General features: G+C 37.9%; 1 protein-coding gene across 1 annotated transcript in view; it reads right to left on the bottom strand.

Moving 5' to 3' along the window:
* Positions 1-21,570, bottom strand: part of DCC (DCC netrin 1 receptor) — a 948,035-nt gene that overhangs the window by 148,930 nt on the left and 777,535 nt on the right. The window contains exons 19-22 of the mRNA XM_028479946.1: positions 18,967-19,062; positions 13,015-13,247; positions 7,640-7,778; positions 2,315-2,422 (exon numbers count right to left, since the gene is read on the bottom strand). Of these exons, the coding sequence (XP_028335747.1) occupies positions 2,315-2,422; positions 7,640-7,778; positions 13,015-13,247; positions 18,967-19,062 (576 nt within the window). The remainder of the gene's footprint in view (positions 1-2,314; positions 2,423-7,639; positions 7,779-13,014; positions 13,248-18,966; positions 19,063-21,570) is intronic.

Below are 21,570 nucleotides of genomic sequence, written 5' to 3'. Positions count from 1 at the left end.
CAATATTAAAAAACCAAACAACCCAATCCAAAAATGGACAGAAGACCTAAATAGACATTTCTGCAAAGAAGACATACAGATGGCCAAGAAACACATGAAAAGCTGCTCAACATCACTATTAGAGAAATGCAAATCAAAACTACAATGAGGTATCACCTCACACCAGTTAGAGTGGGCATCATCAGAAAATCTACAAACAACATGCTGGAGAGGGTGTGAAGAAAAGGGAACCCTCTTGCACTGTTGGTGGGAATGTAAATTGATACAGCCATAATGGAGAACAGTATGGAGGTTCTTTAGAAAACTAGAAATAGAATTACCATATGATGCAGCAATCCCGCTACTGGGCATATACCCAGAGAAAACCATAATTCAAAAAGACACCTGCACCCCAATGTTCACTGCAGCACTATGTACAATAGCCGGGTCATGGAAGCAACCTAAATGCCCATCGACAGACGAATGGATAAAGAAGATGTGGTACATATATACAATGGAATATTACTCAGCCAAAATAAGGAACGAAATTGAGTCATTTGTTGAGACGTGGATGGATCTAGAGACTGTCCTACAGAGTGAAATAAGTCAGAAAGAGAAAAACAAATATCGTATATTAATGTATGTATGTGGAACCTAGAAAAATGGCACAGGTTATGAACCGGTTTGCAGGGTAGAAGTTGAGACACAGATGTAGAGAACAAATGTATGGACACCAAGGGGGGAAAACCGCGGTGGGGTGGGGATGGTGGTGTGCTGAATTGGGCAATTGGGATTGACATGTATACACTGATGTGTATAAAATTGATGACTAATAGGGACATGCTGTATAAAAAAATTAATTAAATTAAATTAAAAAAAATTTTTTAAACCCACATTCTATTGTTCACATAGACCATGTGATAACATTTATTTAAATAAATTGGAAAATTGGGTAGTATATGACTTATTTTATCCTTTACCCCAAAATATAATTTTTCTATCAGAACTTGTTTTTATATAGACAATTTCTATGCTGTTTTTTTCTTCTTAAACTTATTATCTGTTTATTTACCATATGCTTATAAATATCTGTTTATAACATAATAAAAGTCATCATGTAAACAAATCAAAATCTACAAATGCACTGAAACAGAACCAATGAAAATAGATCATAACACTAAGGGGAAGAAAAAATTAGAATGAGCCAGTCTCAGTTTTAAAAAGCCTGGCAGAGTGACAACTGAGTATATAAGATTTGGGGGAAATTTTATGTCTCTATTCTTTTTCCATATTTGTCAGCGCAAGTGGAAATTCTGTCTGTTATTGCAGTAAGATCAATTTATTAGAGAAAACTAGTCTTCAACTTAAATTTAAACCACATTTGGAATTTTCACATTATCTTTTCATTTTGTAAAATTCGAAAAGTAACTCACATAAAGTAAGTGTGCCATCTGAACTGTTATTTCCAAGCTTATCTCTGTATCACAGAATGACTGAATTGCTTTGTTAATTTATAATAATGCTATCCACTTCTGGTATGCAAAAAAAAGAAGAAACAGGAGTGACTCTTACATGAGCCTAACCCAATGGTTCAAGTTAATTAGCCCATAATGTGCACATTTTTAGTTATACAATATTCTTCATAATAATTATATGCTATGGAGACATGTATTAAAAGCCTACAGTGATCATTTAAATGCAAAATCTCTGATAGAACTCCATTATATTTTTCATACTAAATTAACATTACAGTCTTCTAATGGATGCTTTAATTAGGCATCGATGTTATCAGAAATATTTGGCAAAATAAAATCTTTCACTGTGAAATATTCATTAAGTTCAATTTCCGTCAGTCAATATCAAGTGTTTTCCGAACCTTATGATTTAAGTAAGAAGCTAAAAGCTAAGTGAGAAACTAAAAATCCTCAGACAAACCTCCTTCCTATGTTGCCTATAAAAATACACAGTCATTAAGTGTCTTTTGTATTTTATAACTGCCAAACAACTGGCTTCTTTTTAGTCATTTAGGCTCAGAGGCATTCCACTACAAGGTTATCCTAATGCTGCACAGAATCAAAAGCAAAAGGTCTATACTAATTGGAATGCACATCTTTCAGGAAGCAACACAAATGAAATGTGTTTGTGTGTGCATTTGTAGGCTCCATTAGTAGAATTCCAAGGTCAGAGGGGGCAAGAAGAGACAATCAGAAAGGGTCAGGAGTCAACTGAGATACTGGGACAGAAAACTAATACATAAAAGGCATGAACAGTGCACAGGAGGTAAGCAATCACAGGACAAGCGAAGCAGCACAGGAAATAAAGCTGAGGTGCCTACCGGTAATTTTTCCATTGGCTTCCAAGGGAGGCTGCCAGCTCACAATGACAGTGCGAGGCTTCCCTTCTCGAGTAATGACTGTCAAATCCTTGGGAGCAGAGGTCGGGGCTGTGAGATGAAACAGAAACATGGCCTTGTCATTGGATGTGAAAGAAAACAGACATTTATGGGACTTCTAATCATGATGTTGACACTCAGAATCTATCACACAGTATGTCACGCTTATTTTACCATGCACAATTTATTTTAGGTATTTGAATTAAACAAGCAAACAAAGATACAGAAATTAATGATTTTCCATGGAAGTTAACTGACTTTCAAAGGTGTGAATATAGAGAGAACAGAATATGTGTGAATGTAGAGAAAAGTATAACTGGTATTTTCAAGTGAGCGAGCGATGCACTAAAAATGTAAGAACCGTTATAAGAACAACAAAAAAAAATGGACACATACTTAGTGAGATTGATGGCTACATGTCTCCAAGAGACAAAATTCTGTTACAATGTAGGATTTATATATAAATGAAAATTCACCTAATTTTATTTTTCCCTAAAAGACAAAGAAAATAAAAAATAAAGAATTTACATGCAGGTCACAGTATCTTGCTTAGGTAACCTACTAGGTATCTCTCAACAAGAAGGCAAAGAAGTATTTGAAAACAGAGGAAATAGAATCTATGAGGGTCTTAGTATCAACCTGGTAGGAAGTAAAGATGGCAAGAAATGCTGTCTTGCTTAGAGCTACTTTTCCCACATATTATTTGAGGGAAACAGAATTTGTCACCCCAAAATATGCCTCTTTGGCATAAGAATTAAGCTGATTATTTTTAAGAAACAACAGACAGAGGAAAAGTTCTGAAAACCGAGTAGAAGTTACTCTTTCATAAAAGGAAAATTTATACGTTTATAAGGGTATCTCCCTCTTTGTGCCAGGAAGAGGAGGATGACAGGAGGCAGAGACTTAAATGTACGTAACAACCATGCCCTTGTTTATTGTGATTTGCCTGAAAACTTCCCATTACTGGCTTCCCACCCTCCAACACCTTTTGTCTTTAGCTGGAGATGGTATTGAAAGTGGTGGCCATTTTAGGGAATTACTGTTTTCCTGGGTATCTCTCATATATACAAGAGGTATACTTATTGTCAAACTTCTGTTTGTTTTCCTCCTGTTAATCTGTTTCTTATTACAGGGGGCCTCAACCAAGAACCTGGAAGGATAAAAGGATTTTTCTTCCCTTAAATTGTGCTCAACAAAAATTTAAATATACTTCAAAGGCGGCAGCAAACTGGCCAAGCTCGACCAGTGTCTTTCAGGCTTCCTTTGACCTGCTTTCTCACTCGCTATGCTTTGAAATGCAGTCAGTTTTCCTTCTAGGCAGCTCACAATGCCCAAGTCTACTATCCATAGTCTTTTTCAATTACCCCAGATTTGACATAGGCAATGTCAGAATGTCTTTAAGTTCCAAGCTTGGGTTCTGGAGGGATTTCCTGATCTCTGCACAGGAGTATTTGTATATTACAGATAGGTAAAACTTGGTCCTAATTCTGAATTCCTCTTCACTCTTATAATTCGCTTCGGCTCTTCTGTTGACTGTAACAGTGCAGAATCTGAGCGTTATCAACGCTCTATTTCCAGCTTCTCTTCCTAAGAGAATTCCAAATAGAGGGACATCAAACATTCCCGTCTATCATACCATTTGATTTCCAATGCCCTGATTCTCCAAGCCACTAGGATACCAGGTTAACCAAAGTTGCACCAAATTGTAATATCCTGACAAAGTACTTAATATACTTAATATACTTTTTTTTTTAAAGAGGGAGGAGGAGAAGGAAGAAGGAAAAGCAGAAGGAAGAGAAGGATGAGGAGAAGAAAAGGCCTAGTGTAGTAGATCCTTGAGTTAAGAGACTGTATATTAAACATAGTTTAACATATACTTTAATGAAAAGAAAGAAAGAACATTATTGCAAAAAAGATTTGTAATAGCAAAATACCAGAGAGGCAATGCTACTTTAAAGAAGGGTTAGTTTTATAAAGAGCTCATTCAAGATATTTTCTAAGCCACAGATAGGAAGGTAATATATAGCCACAAATTAGAATATTATACCAAACATAGTAAGAAATTTTCCAATTTTGGAAGTAATTAAAGATCTGTCTTTCTAACTAGTCAGAATAGTCTGTTTTTTCTTAACTGTGTTAAAATTAAAACTGATGCTTATTTAGCAAACAAATGATGATGATTAGATTGCTTCAGTGACTCTATGTTGATATTCAAAAAATATAAAATGACTCCAGCTTTAGCAAAATAATACATTGAAGAGCTGGTTATTTTTCAAAAACAAAACAAAACAAAAAAACCCGAAAACAACATAATGACTAATCTATTTCAGGTGCTGAGCAAATTTTTCTTTTTCCTCAAGCCATGTGACTGTTGGTAAATAGAGATTCTGGTATTGGAATCAATGTCTTAGTTGTTTAGGATTATCATATGAACTGTACACTATTCCCTCATATTTATTTATTGTTTTATTTTTTAAAAAATTTTGGATATTTATAGTGGCCCTAACAAGTTCAGTGATCCCCTAAGTCAAGCAGAAGGAGGTCTTCGGTCTGCTTTTCTTCAATCTCGTGGGTTCTCCTGAAATAATCTTTTATAACTTCTTACCTGTCCTCATTGAATTAAATGATATTAATAACAATAAATAATAAATACCAGGCCCTGCAGGATTTGTATTTTATTTTCTTATACACTCTCGTGTCCCCATGCTGTCCATGAAAACTATGCTCCAGTCACTCTGAACCATTCATAAGAGTCTCTTTAAGACATCTTTCTGATACTTGCTTGTGTATTTTTGTGCATGCTGCTTCCTTCCTTTGGAAGGCCCTGGAAAGGATACCTGGCAATCTACCCAGGCCACAGTTCCATCATTATTCATTTGTGAAATCTTCCCTGACTTCTCCAGACAGAATTTATACTTGGATCTATGTGCTCTGATTCCAACTTGGCCAAAATTCTATGATTGTATTTTTCATGTTACTTCAAAGTTGTATTTTTAAAATATTTTTGTTATGTATTCGATTATAATTCTCTCCAAGATAAAGGCTGTATTCTCTTTGCCTTTTATACCAAGTACCTATCTCCGGACCTGACAATTAAAATGAACCTTATTGGAAACCCGTTATCAATATCTCAGACAACTGGACACACACTGCCCTCTGGTTTGTCTGTTTCTCAAAGGACTTTTCCCATGCTTAAATTTCTTTGTTAGCTGTGTGAGTGGATGGTAACATTCAAGATTTAGAAGATTTTCAGCCCTGGAAATCATATTGGGCATTTGTTTTTAGACTGCTCAACACCCCATTCCCTCCTTCATTTAGAGAGAACACTTGGATTTTTCCTTTGGGAACAAGCTCTCCTCTGTGTCACATGAGCTGGGTAGCAACATCAAATAGAAATTTCATGGCCTTCATCTCACTCTCTTTAGTTGTGTGATTCTGTCTTCTGGGAAACTGAATGTTGATACAAGAAAGGAAAACACATGGAGTCAAACCACTGTGACTGTAACACCTTGAAGGGAGAGTCCTATAGTTCCTCATCTCTAAAGCCTGGGAATACTGCTGCTTCTTGTTCCCTCTCCAAGACTTCATTATTTCAGCTGTCCTCCCAATTATTTTTATTTTATTTAAATTAACTAGAGTAAAATTAGGGATTCATCACCTGGACAGAATGAAGTGTTTCATTTCAAGAATCTGTCAGCTGCCATTACCTTTATTATTAGTAATTTCAGCACAAGTGAGTAACAACGCAGCCCCATAGAGTCTTTGCGTTATTATGGAATTAGAAGCAAACACTAGAGTTATTTCACTTCATTTCCTTCTCCCAGTTATAAAACCTGCAGACACTTGTGAATTACTTCTTGCTTCTCATCATCACCCAGGGATCTTATCCACATGTTATTTACACCTCTGTCCAGGTCATTATCTGTTTTGACAATCACCCTTCCTCCTAGTCACATTTCTAAAAGTTAATATCTTTTTGTCAGCAATGGGTCTCACCCCTGACATCCCTACAAGGCTAGGCAGTTGAGGAGAAATCAATAGGGTGCATTTATCAAGTCAGACATTGGTGTGCATTTATGTTTATGCCAGGGAAAAATGAATGAGGAAATTACTACTCCTCTTTCACTCAGGGAAGACCAAATGCCTTACTGGTTTTCATTTAACTCTTTTCATCTCCTTTTAAGTTAAAAAGAAAGAGCAGAGCCTTTATTGTCCCCATAGTTCATAACTCATTCAGCTTGTCTTATTCTTCCTAAGAAGCTAAGGACATTGACATCCAGGGCAGAATTCTAGGAGAACCATTTTATATATATAAACATGTAAAATAGAAGAAGAAGGTATTGAAATTAAATTAAACTACTAGAAAAAAAACTTCTTATAGAAAGAAGTACCCTCAAATTGTAAAAACATTCACAATGAACTTAGAGTTAAGGTAGTAGCCTGAAATAAAAATTAGAACTGCCATGCCGTTGGGCAAATTCTAATGAAAAAAGAAATTCAACTTACCCAGATAAAAGTTTTACCGGCATATTTTTTTAAATTCGGAAATCTGTGGTACAGTTTATCCCCACATATGATGTAATGTCATGAAAGCAATCAAAAAGTATGTTAAACGCTTATTTCTTCAGATGTTGTATTTCTGTGAACTATAAATGCCAAGTGCACTGCATGTCTGCTAAGGTTATAAACTCAACATTTATGACCCACAGTAAACGTGACTGGTAAAATTTACAGTGAATTGCATTTACTCTCGACTTGAACTATTGCAAAATGCATGAAAGTTTCCCATTGCACTGTCTTATTTCCAAACAGTGAACATGACCCCCCAGAAACTTCTTCCCACAGTCAGCTGAAGTTATTTAGGGTAAGCATCCATGAGACTACAGTTGTAATGCAATGTTTCATTTTGTATCTAATTTCTTTCCAAAAAAGTAAATACCTACTATGTCTGTTGATAAAAGACATGCGTGCTTTGGACAGAGTAAAATGCCTTTGCTTAAATGTATTGAAAAGAAGATTTATATTCAGGTCTCCTAAATTAACATAAAGATTAAAACCAGATCACTTAATCCACTGGGGACTCAATTTCTTCTTATTTACAGTGGGGAGGATAATATTAGATATAAAAATGCTATGACTGATTTTATATAAAATAAGGTATAATTTAGACATCATGGTGGACACAGGTTCCAACTTCCTTGGTACCTGGAAAACACCACTACCAAATATCAAGAGTAGAAATTTCAAAGCCAGCCTTTCGTCACATACCTGCTTCATATGTGGTGGCATGTGCAGTCATGCTCCATGTGCTGGACCTTCTGTTTTTTGTTACCATGACCGAGAACTCATACATTGTGTTTGGTTTGAGGCCTGTTGCTGTGTAACTCAGAGATGTTGTGTCTTCTGACTAAACAAGTGGGAAATAAGAAAAGAGAAAAAGAAATGAACTCTATCAACTTGGTAAATCAAGACACATAAAAAGACTATAAAAGCCAACAAAAAAGGAATTTATTTCCAAACAGCGGAAGACCTAGGACACAGCACTGACTTTATTTCCTTTCTGTACCAGTTTACACTGGCTGATTGTACATCTAAAACCTAATCGATAAAATCAGGTGCTATGTTGTTAAAAGGGGCAGATAGCTGATAAATTTTCCCAAGTGAGGCAATAACCACAGAGACAGGACCAATTCCACTTCCTTCTGTCAGTTCCATTTTTAAGGTTATCTGCACTGACTTTAACTTCAATTTATTTCTAATAATTGAAGTCTTTTTTTCAGAGGCTTTAATGTTTTATATATTTTACATAGATTGTTACGATTATTGTCCACTGGTAATAAAATGAATTTTTAGAGCTCTACTGCTTATGATTTAAAAAAAACCTCTTTATGATACAAACTTTTAGTGACTCCAGGATCTATATAGCTGTTATAAAGAAAATGGACAAAAGCAATACTGTGTCATGTGCTTTTCTTTCTTTGTGCACAGGTCTTGTTAAATATACATTGAAGTATGGTCATTGGAGCAGTTGATCAGAAAGAGAAAAATAAATTGGATAAATATTAAATGATTACATTAGTGTTAATATTTTTGGTCTTCTGAAAACATTCTTTGTCTTTTAAACAACAGGTTAAGGATATTTTAGTCGAAAGTAAATTGTCTTTATTGCTTACTCAAAAGATCAAAACTGTAATGAAGAAAAAGGTTAATCTCCCAGGTTAATGTGTATTTTCCATATCATCAGGCAAATTTAAAACTATTTATGTCTATTATAAATATCAATTTATGCTTGTTATTTAGATCTTGATCATCTTCCAAGGTTAAATATTTACTTTTACTTTTAAATTTTTTACATTTGTTATATATCTATGTCTAGGAAAATCAAGGAAAACTTTTCATCTCCACCTATGTCATACCTATCTCCTCCCTTAGCTATTCTAGTGTGGTATATCTTTTTTATTCTACTATGAATCCTTCTTAGATTATAGCTATGGAAATCCTACATTTCATTATAAAATCAAATTTTATTTAATTTAACTGTTCTAATAACATTTCGATGATGCGCCCACCCATCCTATTTAAGTAATGACCTCATAAACATTTATCAGAAGCTCTTCTTTAAAATAGCTGTAAAAATGTGTGCCCTAAATAAATGTAAAAATACTTTGTAGATTAAGACGGAACCCCATCAAATAAAACACGAAACGGGCAGCTCGTATCTGATAGGCTGATATACAACTTCCAGTCTTTCCTTCCTTCCCTGTCATGAATACCTCTAAGTCTTAGAAATGGAAATAAGGGGAGAAATGGGGCAATGAGAAATATTTCAGCTAGGAGGGAAGACCACACTTTGATAAAACTAGTCGCTTTGAGCATAGACACAACTGGCATTTGGGAGGCAACTAAGCAATACTGTCCTTTGTATTTCTTAAATTCTTATATGTCTTGTTTGTATTCTTGAATGATACACTTGCATTCTATAAATGCCATTAATTCACTGAGTTTTCTCAGGAACTTTATGAAAAGTTACTATTCAACATAAATCATTAGCCTAGAAGTATTGATACTTTGGAAAATCATGGCTGTATGTGTGTGTGTGAGGGGGGGGCAGAATACCTAGGTACTACCTCTCTGAGCCTCAGCTTCCTCATCTATAAACTGGAAATAACTGTAGCACTGACCTTACAGTGCTATTTAAAGTGTGAAATAAGTCAAGTAAAGCATAGTATGTGGCCCAGAGTAAGTACTAAATAAATGTTAGCTACAATATTTTGTGCATTGTCTAGTGTGAGATATGGGCACTCTATATGTGTGGTGTATACACACACACACACACACACACACATATTTACAGCATTTTGATAAATTCTCCATTGAATTGTAAACATCTTGAGGGCTGAGAATGAGTCTTGCACAACTTTCTATCTCCTGTAATATCCATGCTAGTATCTGGTAAGCACTAGTCAATAGTCAATGAATGCATTTTGAATGCAAAGTCATATAAAACATCAAATGATGAATCACTTCAGTAGAAAATAAATTATAGAAAATTTCTCCATTTGATAAGGAAGGTCAATAGAGAGGTTTGGACAATCAAAATATGAATGTCTGGATTATGGCTTGACATGGGACTGAAGTAGAAGGGTACTCCTGGGGGGAGAGGCCTGGATAAAGCCATCAGCTTATCTGAGTTCCAGCTCTAGTTTCATGGGGAATTTTGTCAAGTTATACAACCTACCCAAGTCTTCATAAAGATCTCTACATGCCTACTTAGCTATGCAGAATGTTACTTATTCTTTTTATATTGATAGTATATCAATATCCCAATCGCATAGATAAGAAAAAAGGAGATTAAACAAGTTAAGTCACATGACAGGACACAGGAACGCCAACTCTAGAGCCCATTTATTTGACTCCATGTATGTATTTTTCCCCCATTACCTTGTGTTGCTCTACCTAGCTTATAAAGCTTAGTGGGGAATGAGATGAAGTAATAGATATGACAGTGGTTTGAAAAGTTCAAAATGCAAAACCAAAGTAGTCTATTACTATTATTTGTAAAATTTAAATTTAATGTATGTCTTTCTAGTAGACCAGATATGCTCTACATTTTTCCTTGCTATCCAGCTTACCTAACTCTTTCCTCTAACCCTGCTTCTCAGGGTGTGGGTGTAGAGTGTGTATGTGTGAGAGAGGGATCGAACGTTAGTAATGGAAAGCCTTATTAGGTCAGGGAAGATGATGGGGAGAGAAACAGTTAAAATATTTCTTTCAATTCTCATACTTCAATCCAGAAGAGAAAACAGTCTCTCCTTACAGAGGATAGCTTTTGGTTGGGTCTCACACTGTAGGCATTCTTTATGAGACTCAATAATCCTGCGTCTGTTCTATTGACTCTTCAACTGAAAACAAAAATGCCTCCAGAAATTCTGAAACTCAAATCATTCTGCAGAGAACAATCATTGTCCTTCAGAACATTTCACGTACTGGCAAGGTACCCAGAGCCACTCTGTGAAATGAATGTATCCACAAAGTACAGCAACCATGAGCATAATATTTTTAAAGTAGTCTTTTAAAAGTAAACTTAGAATTGGATAATCTGTATACAAAGAGAGTTTTTAAAAAATGCTCTCATGTGTTTCATCAGTTGTCTTATCTGATAATGTTATCCTTATTTATAGTTCTGCTGAGTCTTAAATCTGATACTGTAAGGAGATAGATAGGATACTTAGAGCATATTTTATATCAATGATACTATTTGGACCTGTCTGGAGAGTTTCTCCTAGTACCTGACCTAGCAGGGAGGCAGAACCAAAGAAAACTGTGTTTTAAACGGTTTCAACTAAAAACTGATTTACTATGAAACGTGAATTTTATGCCACTTAAAGGTTGAATGAAACTAGAAGCAGATCCAGCATGGCTACAGGAGAAAAGAGGCAGACTTACAAAATTATTGGTGGGGTTTTCCTTTAATCTGGGGTTTTGAGAGTTAGAAATTTCCAAAGGATATTTTCATTCCCCCCAATCATCACTGGCTTGAGGCTGGATTAAGCAAGACAGCAGTTTAGTGGAAAGAACACTGGATAAAGTATTGGGAGATCCAGATTCTCCCTGAAAGCCACCCCAGTAGAGTGGTAAAGAGAAGGGATATAAGGGGAGTATGAAGACTGTGGAGTGCCCGGGTTGAACTACTGGTTCCTTTGTTGTTGGGTAACATTTATGCTCTTTTTCTTCTTCCAGTTTTATTGAGATATAATTCACATACAGAACTGTGTAAGATTAAGGTGCACAACATAATGATTTGACTTACATATATCATAAAATGATTACCACTGAACTATAAGTTTAGTGAATGCCCATCATTTCATATAGATACAAAATTAAATAAACAGAAAAAATATTTTTTTCCTTGTGATTAGAACTCTTAGGATTTATCCTCTTAACAACTTTCATATATAACATACATCATTGTTAATTATATTTATCATGTTGTACATTACATCCCTAGTACTTACTTATTCTTATAACCGGAAGTTTGTATCTTTTGACTGCCTTCCAATTCGCCCTCTCCCCGCCCCTGCTTTAGGCTCTTATTTCTAAAGCTACATTCTCCACCCCAAATAATCAGCCTGCGAATATTTTAAATGTATTTTAATATAGTACCTCACTTGAATAACTTACTAATTCTTTGAAGTAAACCTATGGAGCTGAATGTATTATGCATTCCAAAATTATAAGTAATGATTTTAAGTATGTGAAGTAACAGCTAAAGCATGTTAAATTGCCTCTATGATCTGGCATAGTTCTAAGTAAATGGTAGGTGGTTAATAATTACCTGTTGATCTCATTTTATTCTACATTTGTGTATTATTTATGTACACTAGTAGCATGTGGTAGGCTTAGGAGGTAACAAAATCGTTCCAGTATATAAATAACCATTTGTTGGAGTTGCTGAGGCTGGCTGATAGAGATTTGAAGGTAGTCATGACAGTGCCTCAAATACGTATCTCTAAGGAGCTCTTAGGGGGGTTGTGAGATGACTCAGTGATAGGACAACAATAAAGGAGTTGGTCCAATTCATATTAATTAAAGGGGAGTGTGCATTGTGGATTTTCTTTACCACCTGAGGGTGTTTCAAGGCTAAATGAGGAAGTAGATGTTAATAGCTTAGAGTGTGTTCACCATCTAAGGATGGTATAAAAAAACCATCATGTATTCCTTTTCATATTCACTATAAGACGGGTCTCTGTAACATTAATAGGGGTGCCTCTGGCGTAAATCTAGATTCCAAATGAAAAGAAAAACACCAAAATCTGTCCAAAAAATGAATGTAGAGCTCTGCTATTTTCAAAAGAAAATGGCGCTCCCTTGCACAAAATCAAATTATTTATACAAACCCAACATCTGGTGGAATTCAAATAACATTTTGCAGCTCTTGACATTTTTCTACCTTGCCTTAGAATCGTTTCCTAAGACACAATAATTCCCAAGCCAATTTTAGATACTGAGTTCTTAAAATGCTTTGTTATCCATTTCATGTCACTGCAGCAAAGTGATTCATGACAGTCCAGGATGCATTTAAAACAATGTATTAAACAAATGACAGTTCATGTGAAATTTCATACTATCAATTCGAACTTCACCTTGTATTTCGCATTCGCAGAAAAGCTGGTCCTCCACCGGACAGTGTAAAGCCGCACTTCGGACGTTTTTTGGTTCTTAGGGACAGAGTTGTCTGCCCAGCTGACCCTCACAGCATCGTGGGTAAGAGCCACAGCCTGTACACCTACTGGTGGGAGCATGGGGGTGGAGACATCTGGGACCGAGGTGGGGAAATCATCAAGCAAAGGATAATAATCAACTGGGTCAGTGGGATCTGGGTTTAAAAACCCGCCAAATGAAACAAACAAATACATACATAAATAAAAGAGTTAAAAAAATAAACATCAGTGGCAACACATCACAATGAGTTAAATGCATGGCAATAATGATGAAAGGGAACATGAGAAGAACAGAAAAAAATACAATTAATTCAATCGGAAAACTCATTAGAAACAGTATTGCTAGGTTACAAAAGTAACTGACTATTTTCCATAATTGACTCATTTCCTTAGAGTGGTTTTATCAATTTGGCTGTCACGTCTAGTTATATATTTTAAAAGTCCATTTTTTTCTTGGAATGTTGTACACTGTTTCTTAAAAGATCCAGTAGAGAATTCATCAGTTTTATAACTATGCAGATAACTTAAAATAACAAAATACTAAGGAGTGTCTGGTTTATTTCCTCCTGCAAAGGAAATAAATGCCTACCTAATATGTGCTTTGTTATTTGTTTGTTTTTCTCCTCCTTCTCTAACTTGATTTGCTATCTCTAATGCATTTATTATTGCTTAGATCCTATCTGCATAAATATTGTTTAGGTAAGAAACACACAAAGGATAAAAGACCAAAGGGCCCTGAGGTCTACAGCAATCTGTCTATGGCTATGACTGCACAAAGCCAGACCAAGTCTGTGGTCCACATGGTTCAATGATGTGATAATTGGGTTTACATAGCACATGGTTTGGTTAGATTGAAATTCTTAGAGAAAGTGTAGAAGTGTCCATTTTACCCACATTCTCACAGAGTAATTAAGTTTTTTATGGCATTTCTATATCTACATTCCTTGTTTGAAAATTTTAAGTTCCATGGAAAGACTTCATATTATTGGGTGGGGAGACAGAATGAACTACCTACAACCTGATGAGATTTGTGCTGAGATACACACATGCTGAGATACACACATCCATAACACAAACAGAATCTGCATAATGATGTGTGTGGTTTCATAAGATTCTCTAGAAAAATCTTAATTTGTTTTTATGCTGGGGATGTCAGAATCAGGGGAGCCTATTTTGTGGCTGTAGTTAGAGTCCAATTTTGAGCCTTTTATTTATTACCTAAGGCATTTAAATCTGTTAAAATTTTCCTTGAAATCATATAACATGTATCCTCACTAACAAAAAAGAAGATGAGCTCTTAGGCTGGGCATTTGATGGCATTTGGGGAGATGGGACGTACTAAAATGTAGAGTATCTGAAGCAGTAAACATATAGAGCTTATATTTTTAAATACAGTGTAGAGACTGAGGGCTGATTCTGATGATTATTACTTCACTTTGTCCACTGAATTTTAAATGTCTACCCCCTACTCATCACTGTTTTCCAATGAATTATTTAGTAGTTTACTGGGCTGTGGTCTTTGGAGCAAAATATAAAATCTGAAAACAAAAACAAAACAAAAGGAAGACCAAGAAAAAAATAAAACAATAGAAAAAGAGAGAAAGAAAAATATATGTTTAAAATTTAATGACAGAGCCCAGGCTTTTTGTATGTCCTTTGACGTGTCTTTTTATTAAGGGCTCCTTTAAATCCAAATGGATTTATGAAATGATGAAGGGGCAGCTGAAGCCAATGCAGCCTCTAGGAGGATCGCAAACTGTCATCAGGCTGGCACATCGGTGGAACCTTTTGGCGAAACTAGAGCAGGTGCTGCCTCACTTGACTTGTTTCTATTCACAGCTGACTTACCAAGAAGAATGTTATACACAAGGGAGAACTACTCGCAATCACAAACTCCTTTCAGATCAACTCATATTCATGTTACCCTATCTGTTGTTTCTTTGCTTAATCTAGTTTTGTTGATACACCTATACTAACTTTACAGTCTTTCACAGGTACCCTATATAAGATTTTGAAAAGTCATGATTCTATTTTAAGAAACGGTAATGCTCAATCCTGTTATTTCTGGATTTTAGAAGAGTATGTTTTTCATGACTTGTTGTTGAGTTTCTTGGAGTCTCAGTTCCAGAATGCATCTCTAAATTTCAAGTAATGCTGTTTGTTGGTATATATCTACGAACTTATGTAACTCAAAACTTTCTAACCTGGCCAAGTTTTTCTTGCTTATTTTAGAGGAGTTTTGTTTTGTTTTTTTTTCCCACTCATGGCTTGTCATTCTGTTTGCCATTTCCTCCAGAGCTGGGCTAATACAATAGCCACTAGTTAAATGGACAATTTAACTTTAAATTAATTAAAATTAAATAACATTTAAAATTCATTTATTGTGTTGCACTAGTCAATTTCAGATGTTTGACAGCCATATAAGCCTCGTGCCTGCCGTACTGGATAGTACAGACACTACGGTATTTCCAGCAAAGCAGAACTTAGTAGCAGGTGGCAAGCGCTGCTCTAAATATATGCTACATGTATTGCTAATTATCTTCCCCTCTCAGGTCAGAAACTGGGTAGTTGAATTAAAAACTACCTAAACCAAGTACCTAAACATTGTTTTTAAAATTTATTTATTGATTTATTTATTTTGGCTGCATTGGGTGTTTGTTACTGCACACTGGCTTTCTCTAGTTGTGGCAAGTGGGGGCTATTCTTCGTTGCGGTGCACAGGTTTCTCATTGTGGTGACTTCTACTGTTGCGGAGCACGGGCTCTAGGTGCGCGGGCTTCAGTAGTTGTGGCACGCGGGCTCAGTAGCTGTGACTCATGGGCTCTAGAGCACAGGCTCAGTAGTTGTGGCGCATGGGCTTAGTTGCTCCGCAGCATGTGGGATCTTCCTGGACCAGGGTTCGAACCCCATGTTCTCTGCATTGGCAGGCAGATTCTTAACCACTGTGCCACCAGGTAGTTTAGGTAGTTTTAGGTAGTTAGTGCTAAACACCAACTGTTTAGCAGTTATTTTGCTGATAAACAACTTTTTTTTTCATTTTTTTTCCCCTCATATTCCTGGGTGCCTTATATACCACTGATTTTCAGTGGTAATATACAAAAGAGTGAAAAAAAAGACAAAAACACAAAACATAGCTTTAAACCTTTTGCTAAAAAGAGAAACCTATTCAATTCCTAATAGTTGTTTTGGTAAGAACTTATAAGTGTATGGTCAACATACTGAAGTTCAAAACAAGCTTTTAAAAAAAGTAACACAATTGTACTTCATTGAGACATTTATAAAACAAATGAGAATAAACAAATTCAAACAACACACCTCATTATTCCCCTGCTCTCTTCCCTTCTCCAGGCTCAAAATGTCTTATTTTTACAACAATATGGAATAAAATTGCAAAACATGCAGCAAAAAAATGAAACAACCTGCTCATTTGACCTAGTGAAACTTTCCTTGGCTCTAACACTGATATGTTCCAAATGAGATGAGGTCCAGAGTAGACTAGCATCTATGAGCACTTCCATCTGGAAAGCACCATAGCCTGATACTTACTCCAGCCTGATGCATTTACTGCCTCTGATTTTTTTTTTTTATTACTTTATGTTGGCCTCTTCCAAGACTGCTCATGGGAATACTCTGCAGAAGCTCAGAGACCGAAAATATCTTCTATGTAGCCCTTGGACACATTTATTGAAAGAGTTTCTCACAGAATCTAAACCTCTGATTCTGTTTATTTGTCTTTTGTTCTCCATGACGTGTGAAAACAGAGTAAAATAAGTCTGCCACATCTAGGCATGGATGTGGAAAGGGCTGGTTTTATTCATCCTCTCCAACCCCTTATTGACTTCTCTTCAATAAGAAAATTCCTCACACGTTTTCCAACTTTCAGTATTACTTTATTTCTCAGATCCATTTGGATTAGTCATAGCAGGAAAAAATTGTCTTATGGATCACTGGTATTGTAGAAACCACTCTGGAATGCCATATGCTAAGAATTAAAGAATGACAACAAATGCTCCAGGGAAAAAAGTTAATAACACCTCAAATAGTTCTTTCTGAGCAACCTATCTTCAGCTTATCTGAACTCTACTATCGCTATTACTACTAGATTCTGCTCAAAAATTGACTTTTGGGGGGTCATCTTAGTTTTCTTTCTTTGTGGGCTTTAGTTTTGGTAAGAAAATAAGAGTTCTAAAAGACTGACCATGGTACAATTTTGTGTGGTCTGATCACAAGCCACATCAGTGACTCTTTACCATCTTTCATCCTAGGCAAGAAAGAGCTGGCTTAATGAATAAACATTATGGGAAGGACGGGTACAGCCAAAGTGGCTGCTATCTCTCAGAGAAACTTTGGCAGAGTAAGAGAATAAGGGGAAGAGGAAATCCCAGCCCCCCTCCACCATGTTATCTTGTAGTCTCCATCCTGGCCCTCTAATTGCCTCATCTCTCTATATTTAGAAATAACATGTTTGACAGTAAATATTCTGCAGGATAATATTTCTTATTTACCCTTTTTGGGGAGCCATGAGCCCTTTGATAACACAATGTAAGATATATACTGTCTCCACAGATAAATTAATATACTGACATGCACCCAAGCTTTTGCAAACCACTCCAGACAGACCATAGACATTGAAACCAGCAGCCAAAGAGTTAAGGAGACTCTGGAATAACATCCTTGCCTCACAAGGAAATCTGGTTGAAAGCAATAAAGTGATGGTGTGCTCCGAAAACCATCACATAACAACTGTGAATTTGGTTTACGACTGTAATTCTCAAGATAAGTTTATGAATGAAGCTTCTGGATTTGGAAAACAAACTGTACAAAGTTCACATAAATTTAGTGGTAGCAGAAGTCACAGGACTCCATTATTTATTTTATGTTCATTTATTCCTACCTTCCAGGACTCATACTCAGGCACCCCAGTAATTTTGCATGTTCTCTGGGCTCACTATGAAATCCTGCTCTCAGATCCTTTGTTCTCATTCAGGGGAAAATAGCTGATAAGTTGAACGAGGTCTGAGTGTTGTGGGTTTTGAAAGGGGGCAGTATCAAAGTATTCATTAAAAGGATGGAACTCTTGGGTTTTACTTTCACATTTCAGACATAAGGCTATTGGGGGTGGTCATGTGACTTTGGGGCATGTGATGGGTCATGAACAAGACTCACAGAGGTGGTACTTATTCTACTTCTGAGTAGGTCCAGCCTTGTTCACAAATAGGCTCCATTAAATGGCTTGGGTGTCACTTTCTTACCCATCCCTTTCTCATTTCCTTGAGCCTTGTTTCTTTCCTGTGCTACCTTTCAAGTCCACCTCACGTAGCAATTCCTAGAGGTGAGAAGTCCTTGAAGCAGCCAATCCATTTAACGTGCAGAGGCCCTGGACACTGTTGGGGTGACCTATTGGCCCAGCTCAGAAAGAAGTCACTGTGTGATGCAGCCAAATCCAAGCCAGCCCCGTGAGGTCAGTTCATCCTTGTCATATCAGCTTGAAGGACCCTCTGCAAAGAAGCAAGTGTCCATTCAGGCACTTGGTGACCTTTTTTGCAGAGACCCTCTTGTCTACATTGCATTGATTTGAAACAAGCTGCCCAGAGGAATGAAGAGCGGTACCAGGATGCCAAAACATGAAGCTACTGGGAGAAGACAGAATAAGAGATCTATGTTCTCTAATTCCATGTACTAATTTATAGACTGAATCCCTCTCAATTTTGATAACCAAAAAAATAATAAACGGTGTGTATACATATACACATAAGGCTTAGGACATGATTACATACAGTTTTTTCTTTGTATTTTGTTTTGTTTCACTTTAGTTTGTTTTCTTCACCATAATTCAAATACCTTGTCACAAAAGGATTAACTACTTTAGCTTACCGGTTATAGATCTGGTGGTAGCACTTTCATAAAGAGGAACTCCTTCTCCTGCATTGTTAAAAGCTTTTAGGGAGATTACATAATGGGAACTTGACTCTGGAGAAGAACAGAAAAAATATGAACGTGTTAATTTATTTAATGTACTGAAATACTCAGGATAAACATTTTCCTGAAATCAAATTGAATATAATCAATTAAGCAAACAGTTGTTCAAAAATGAGTGAGTTTGATTCTGGGAAGAAGGTGGCAGTGGTGGCAATATAGTTTTTTGATCTTCCTGAATCTTCATATAAAAAGAGACAGAAGAACTAGATAGAAAACCAAAGGCATTTAGACATTTATGACAAAACGAGGTGATGAGGTCTATATGCTCACACCCTAACATACAAGTGGATGTGGACAAACCACCAACATGTTATCATGAACCTGCATGTTATCAGTATCTGTGTAAGAGAAATCAGACAGAAGCAACAACTTGAAAACAGAGTAATTCTAAAATAACTATCAAGTAATGCTAGAAAGCGCAATGGACCAGTTTAAGAACAGTAAATGTAAATACTTGAAACTAACCTACAAAGTCTCCTTTCCAGGACAGTGTTCACACTGGGGACAAACTACTAAGAATATATTTAAAATTTATGAGTAGGAAAGAAGCAATAGACATGAAAGGGAGAGGGCTTCCCAGGTGGCGCAGTGGTTGAGAGTCCGCCTGCCGATGCAGGGGACACGGGTTCGTGCCCCGGTCCAGGAAGATCCCACATGCCGCGGAGCGGCTGGGCCCGTGATCCGTGGCCGCTGAGCCTGCGCGTCCGGAGCCTGCGCTCCGCAATGGGAGAGGCCACAACAGTGAGAGGACCGTGTAATGCAAAAAAAAAAAAAAAACAAAAAAGACATGAAAGGAAGAGAAAGTCCAGATCAAAGTAGGACAGAGGAATAGTCATGGAAACTTGGAAAGAAAACTGTCATAGTTTTTAGTGTGTGTAACAGGGTTCAGCCAACTTTTCTGTAAAAGGCCAAGATAGTCAAAATAGCTGTGCAGAGAGGCGAGAAGATGGCGGAAGAGTAAGGCGCGGAGATTACCTTCCTCCTCACAGATACATCAGAAATACATCTACACGTGGAACTTCTCCTATAGAACACCCACCGAACGCTGGCAGAAGACCTCAGACCTCCCAAAAGGCAAGAAACTCCCCACATACCTGGGTAGGGCCAAAGAAAAAAGAATAAACAGAGACAAAGAATAGGGACGGTACCCGCACCAGTGGGAGGGAGCCGTGAAGGAGGAAAGGTTCCCACACACTAGAAGCCCCTTGGCGGCGGAGACTGCGGGTGGCGGAGGGGGGAAGCTTCGGGGCCACGGAGGAGAGCGCAGCAACAGGGGTGCAGAGGGCAAAGCAGAGAGATTCCCGCAGAGGATCGGTGCCGACCAGCACTCACCAGCCCGAGAGGCTTGTCTGCTCACCTGCCGGGATGGGCAGGGGCTGGGAGCTGAGGCTCGGGCTTCGGGCTTCGGTCGGATCCCAGGGAGAGGACTGGGGTTGGGCGGCGTGAACACAGACTGAAGGGGGCTAGTGTGCCACGGCTAGCCGGGAGGGAGTCCGGTTGAAGTCTGGAGCTGCCGAAGAGACAAGAGGCCTTTTCTTCCCTCTTTGCTTCCTGGTGCGCGAGGAGAGGGGTTTAAGCGCGATGCTTAAAGGAGCTCCAGAAACGGGCGCGGAGCTGCCGAAGAGACAGGAGACTTTTTCTTGCCTCTTTGCTTCCTGGGGCGCGAGGAGAGGGGATTAAGGGCACCGCGTAAAGGAGCTCCAGAAACGGGCGCGAGCCGCGGCTGTCGGCACGGACACCAGAGACGGTGTGGGACGCTAGGGTTGCTGCTGCCGCCACCAAGAGGCCTGTGTGCGAGCACAGGTCACTCTCCACACCGCCCCTCCCGGGAGCCTGTGCAGCCCGCCACTTCCGGGGTCCCGGGATCCAGGGACAGCTTCACCAGGAGAACGCCCGGCACGCCTCGGGCCGGTGCAGCGTCACGCCGGCCTCTGCCATCGCAGGCTCGCTCCGCATCTGTGCCCCTCCCTCCCCCCGGCCTGTGCCAGAGCCCCCGAATCAGCTGCTCCTTTAACCCCGTCCTGTCTGAGCGAAGGGCAGACGCCCTCGGACGACCTACACGCAGAGGCGGGGCCAAGTCCGAAGCTGAACCCCAGGAGCTGTGCAAACAAAGAGGAGAGGGGGAAGTCTCTCCCAGCAGCCTCAGAAGCAGCGGATTAAAACTCTACAATCAACTTGAAGTGCCCTGCATCTGTGGAAAACCTGAATAGACAGCGAAATATCCCAAGTTGAGGAGGTGGACTTTGGGAGCAAGATATACTATTATTTTCCCCTTTTTTCCGTTTCGTGAGTGTGTATGTGTGTGCTGCTGTGTGAGATTTTGTCTGTATAGCTTTCCTTTCACCAATTGTCCTAGGGTTAGACCGACCCATTTTTTTTTTTTGTTTTTTTTTAATAGAAATTTTTCATCTTAATAATTATTTTTTATTTTAATAACTATATTTTATCCTACTTTATTTTGTCTTCTTCCTTTCTTTCTTCCTTCCTTTCTTCCCTCCT

This window comes from Physeter macrocephalus, chromosome 19, assembly GCF_002837175.3.
Source record: "Physeter macrocephalus isolate SW-GA chromosome 19, ASM283717v5, whole genome shotgun sequence".
NCBI classification, from domain to species: domain Eukaryota; kingdom Metazoa; phylum Chordata; class Mammalia; order Artiodactyla; family Physeteridae; genus Physeter; species Physeter macrocephalus.
The sequence above is the reverse complement of the archived record's forward strand: the minus strand, read 5'-3'. Positions and strand labels throughout refer to the sequence as shown.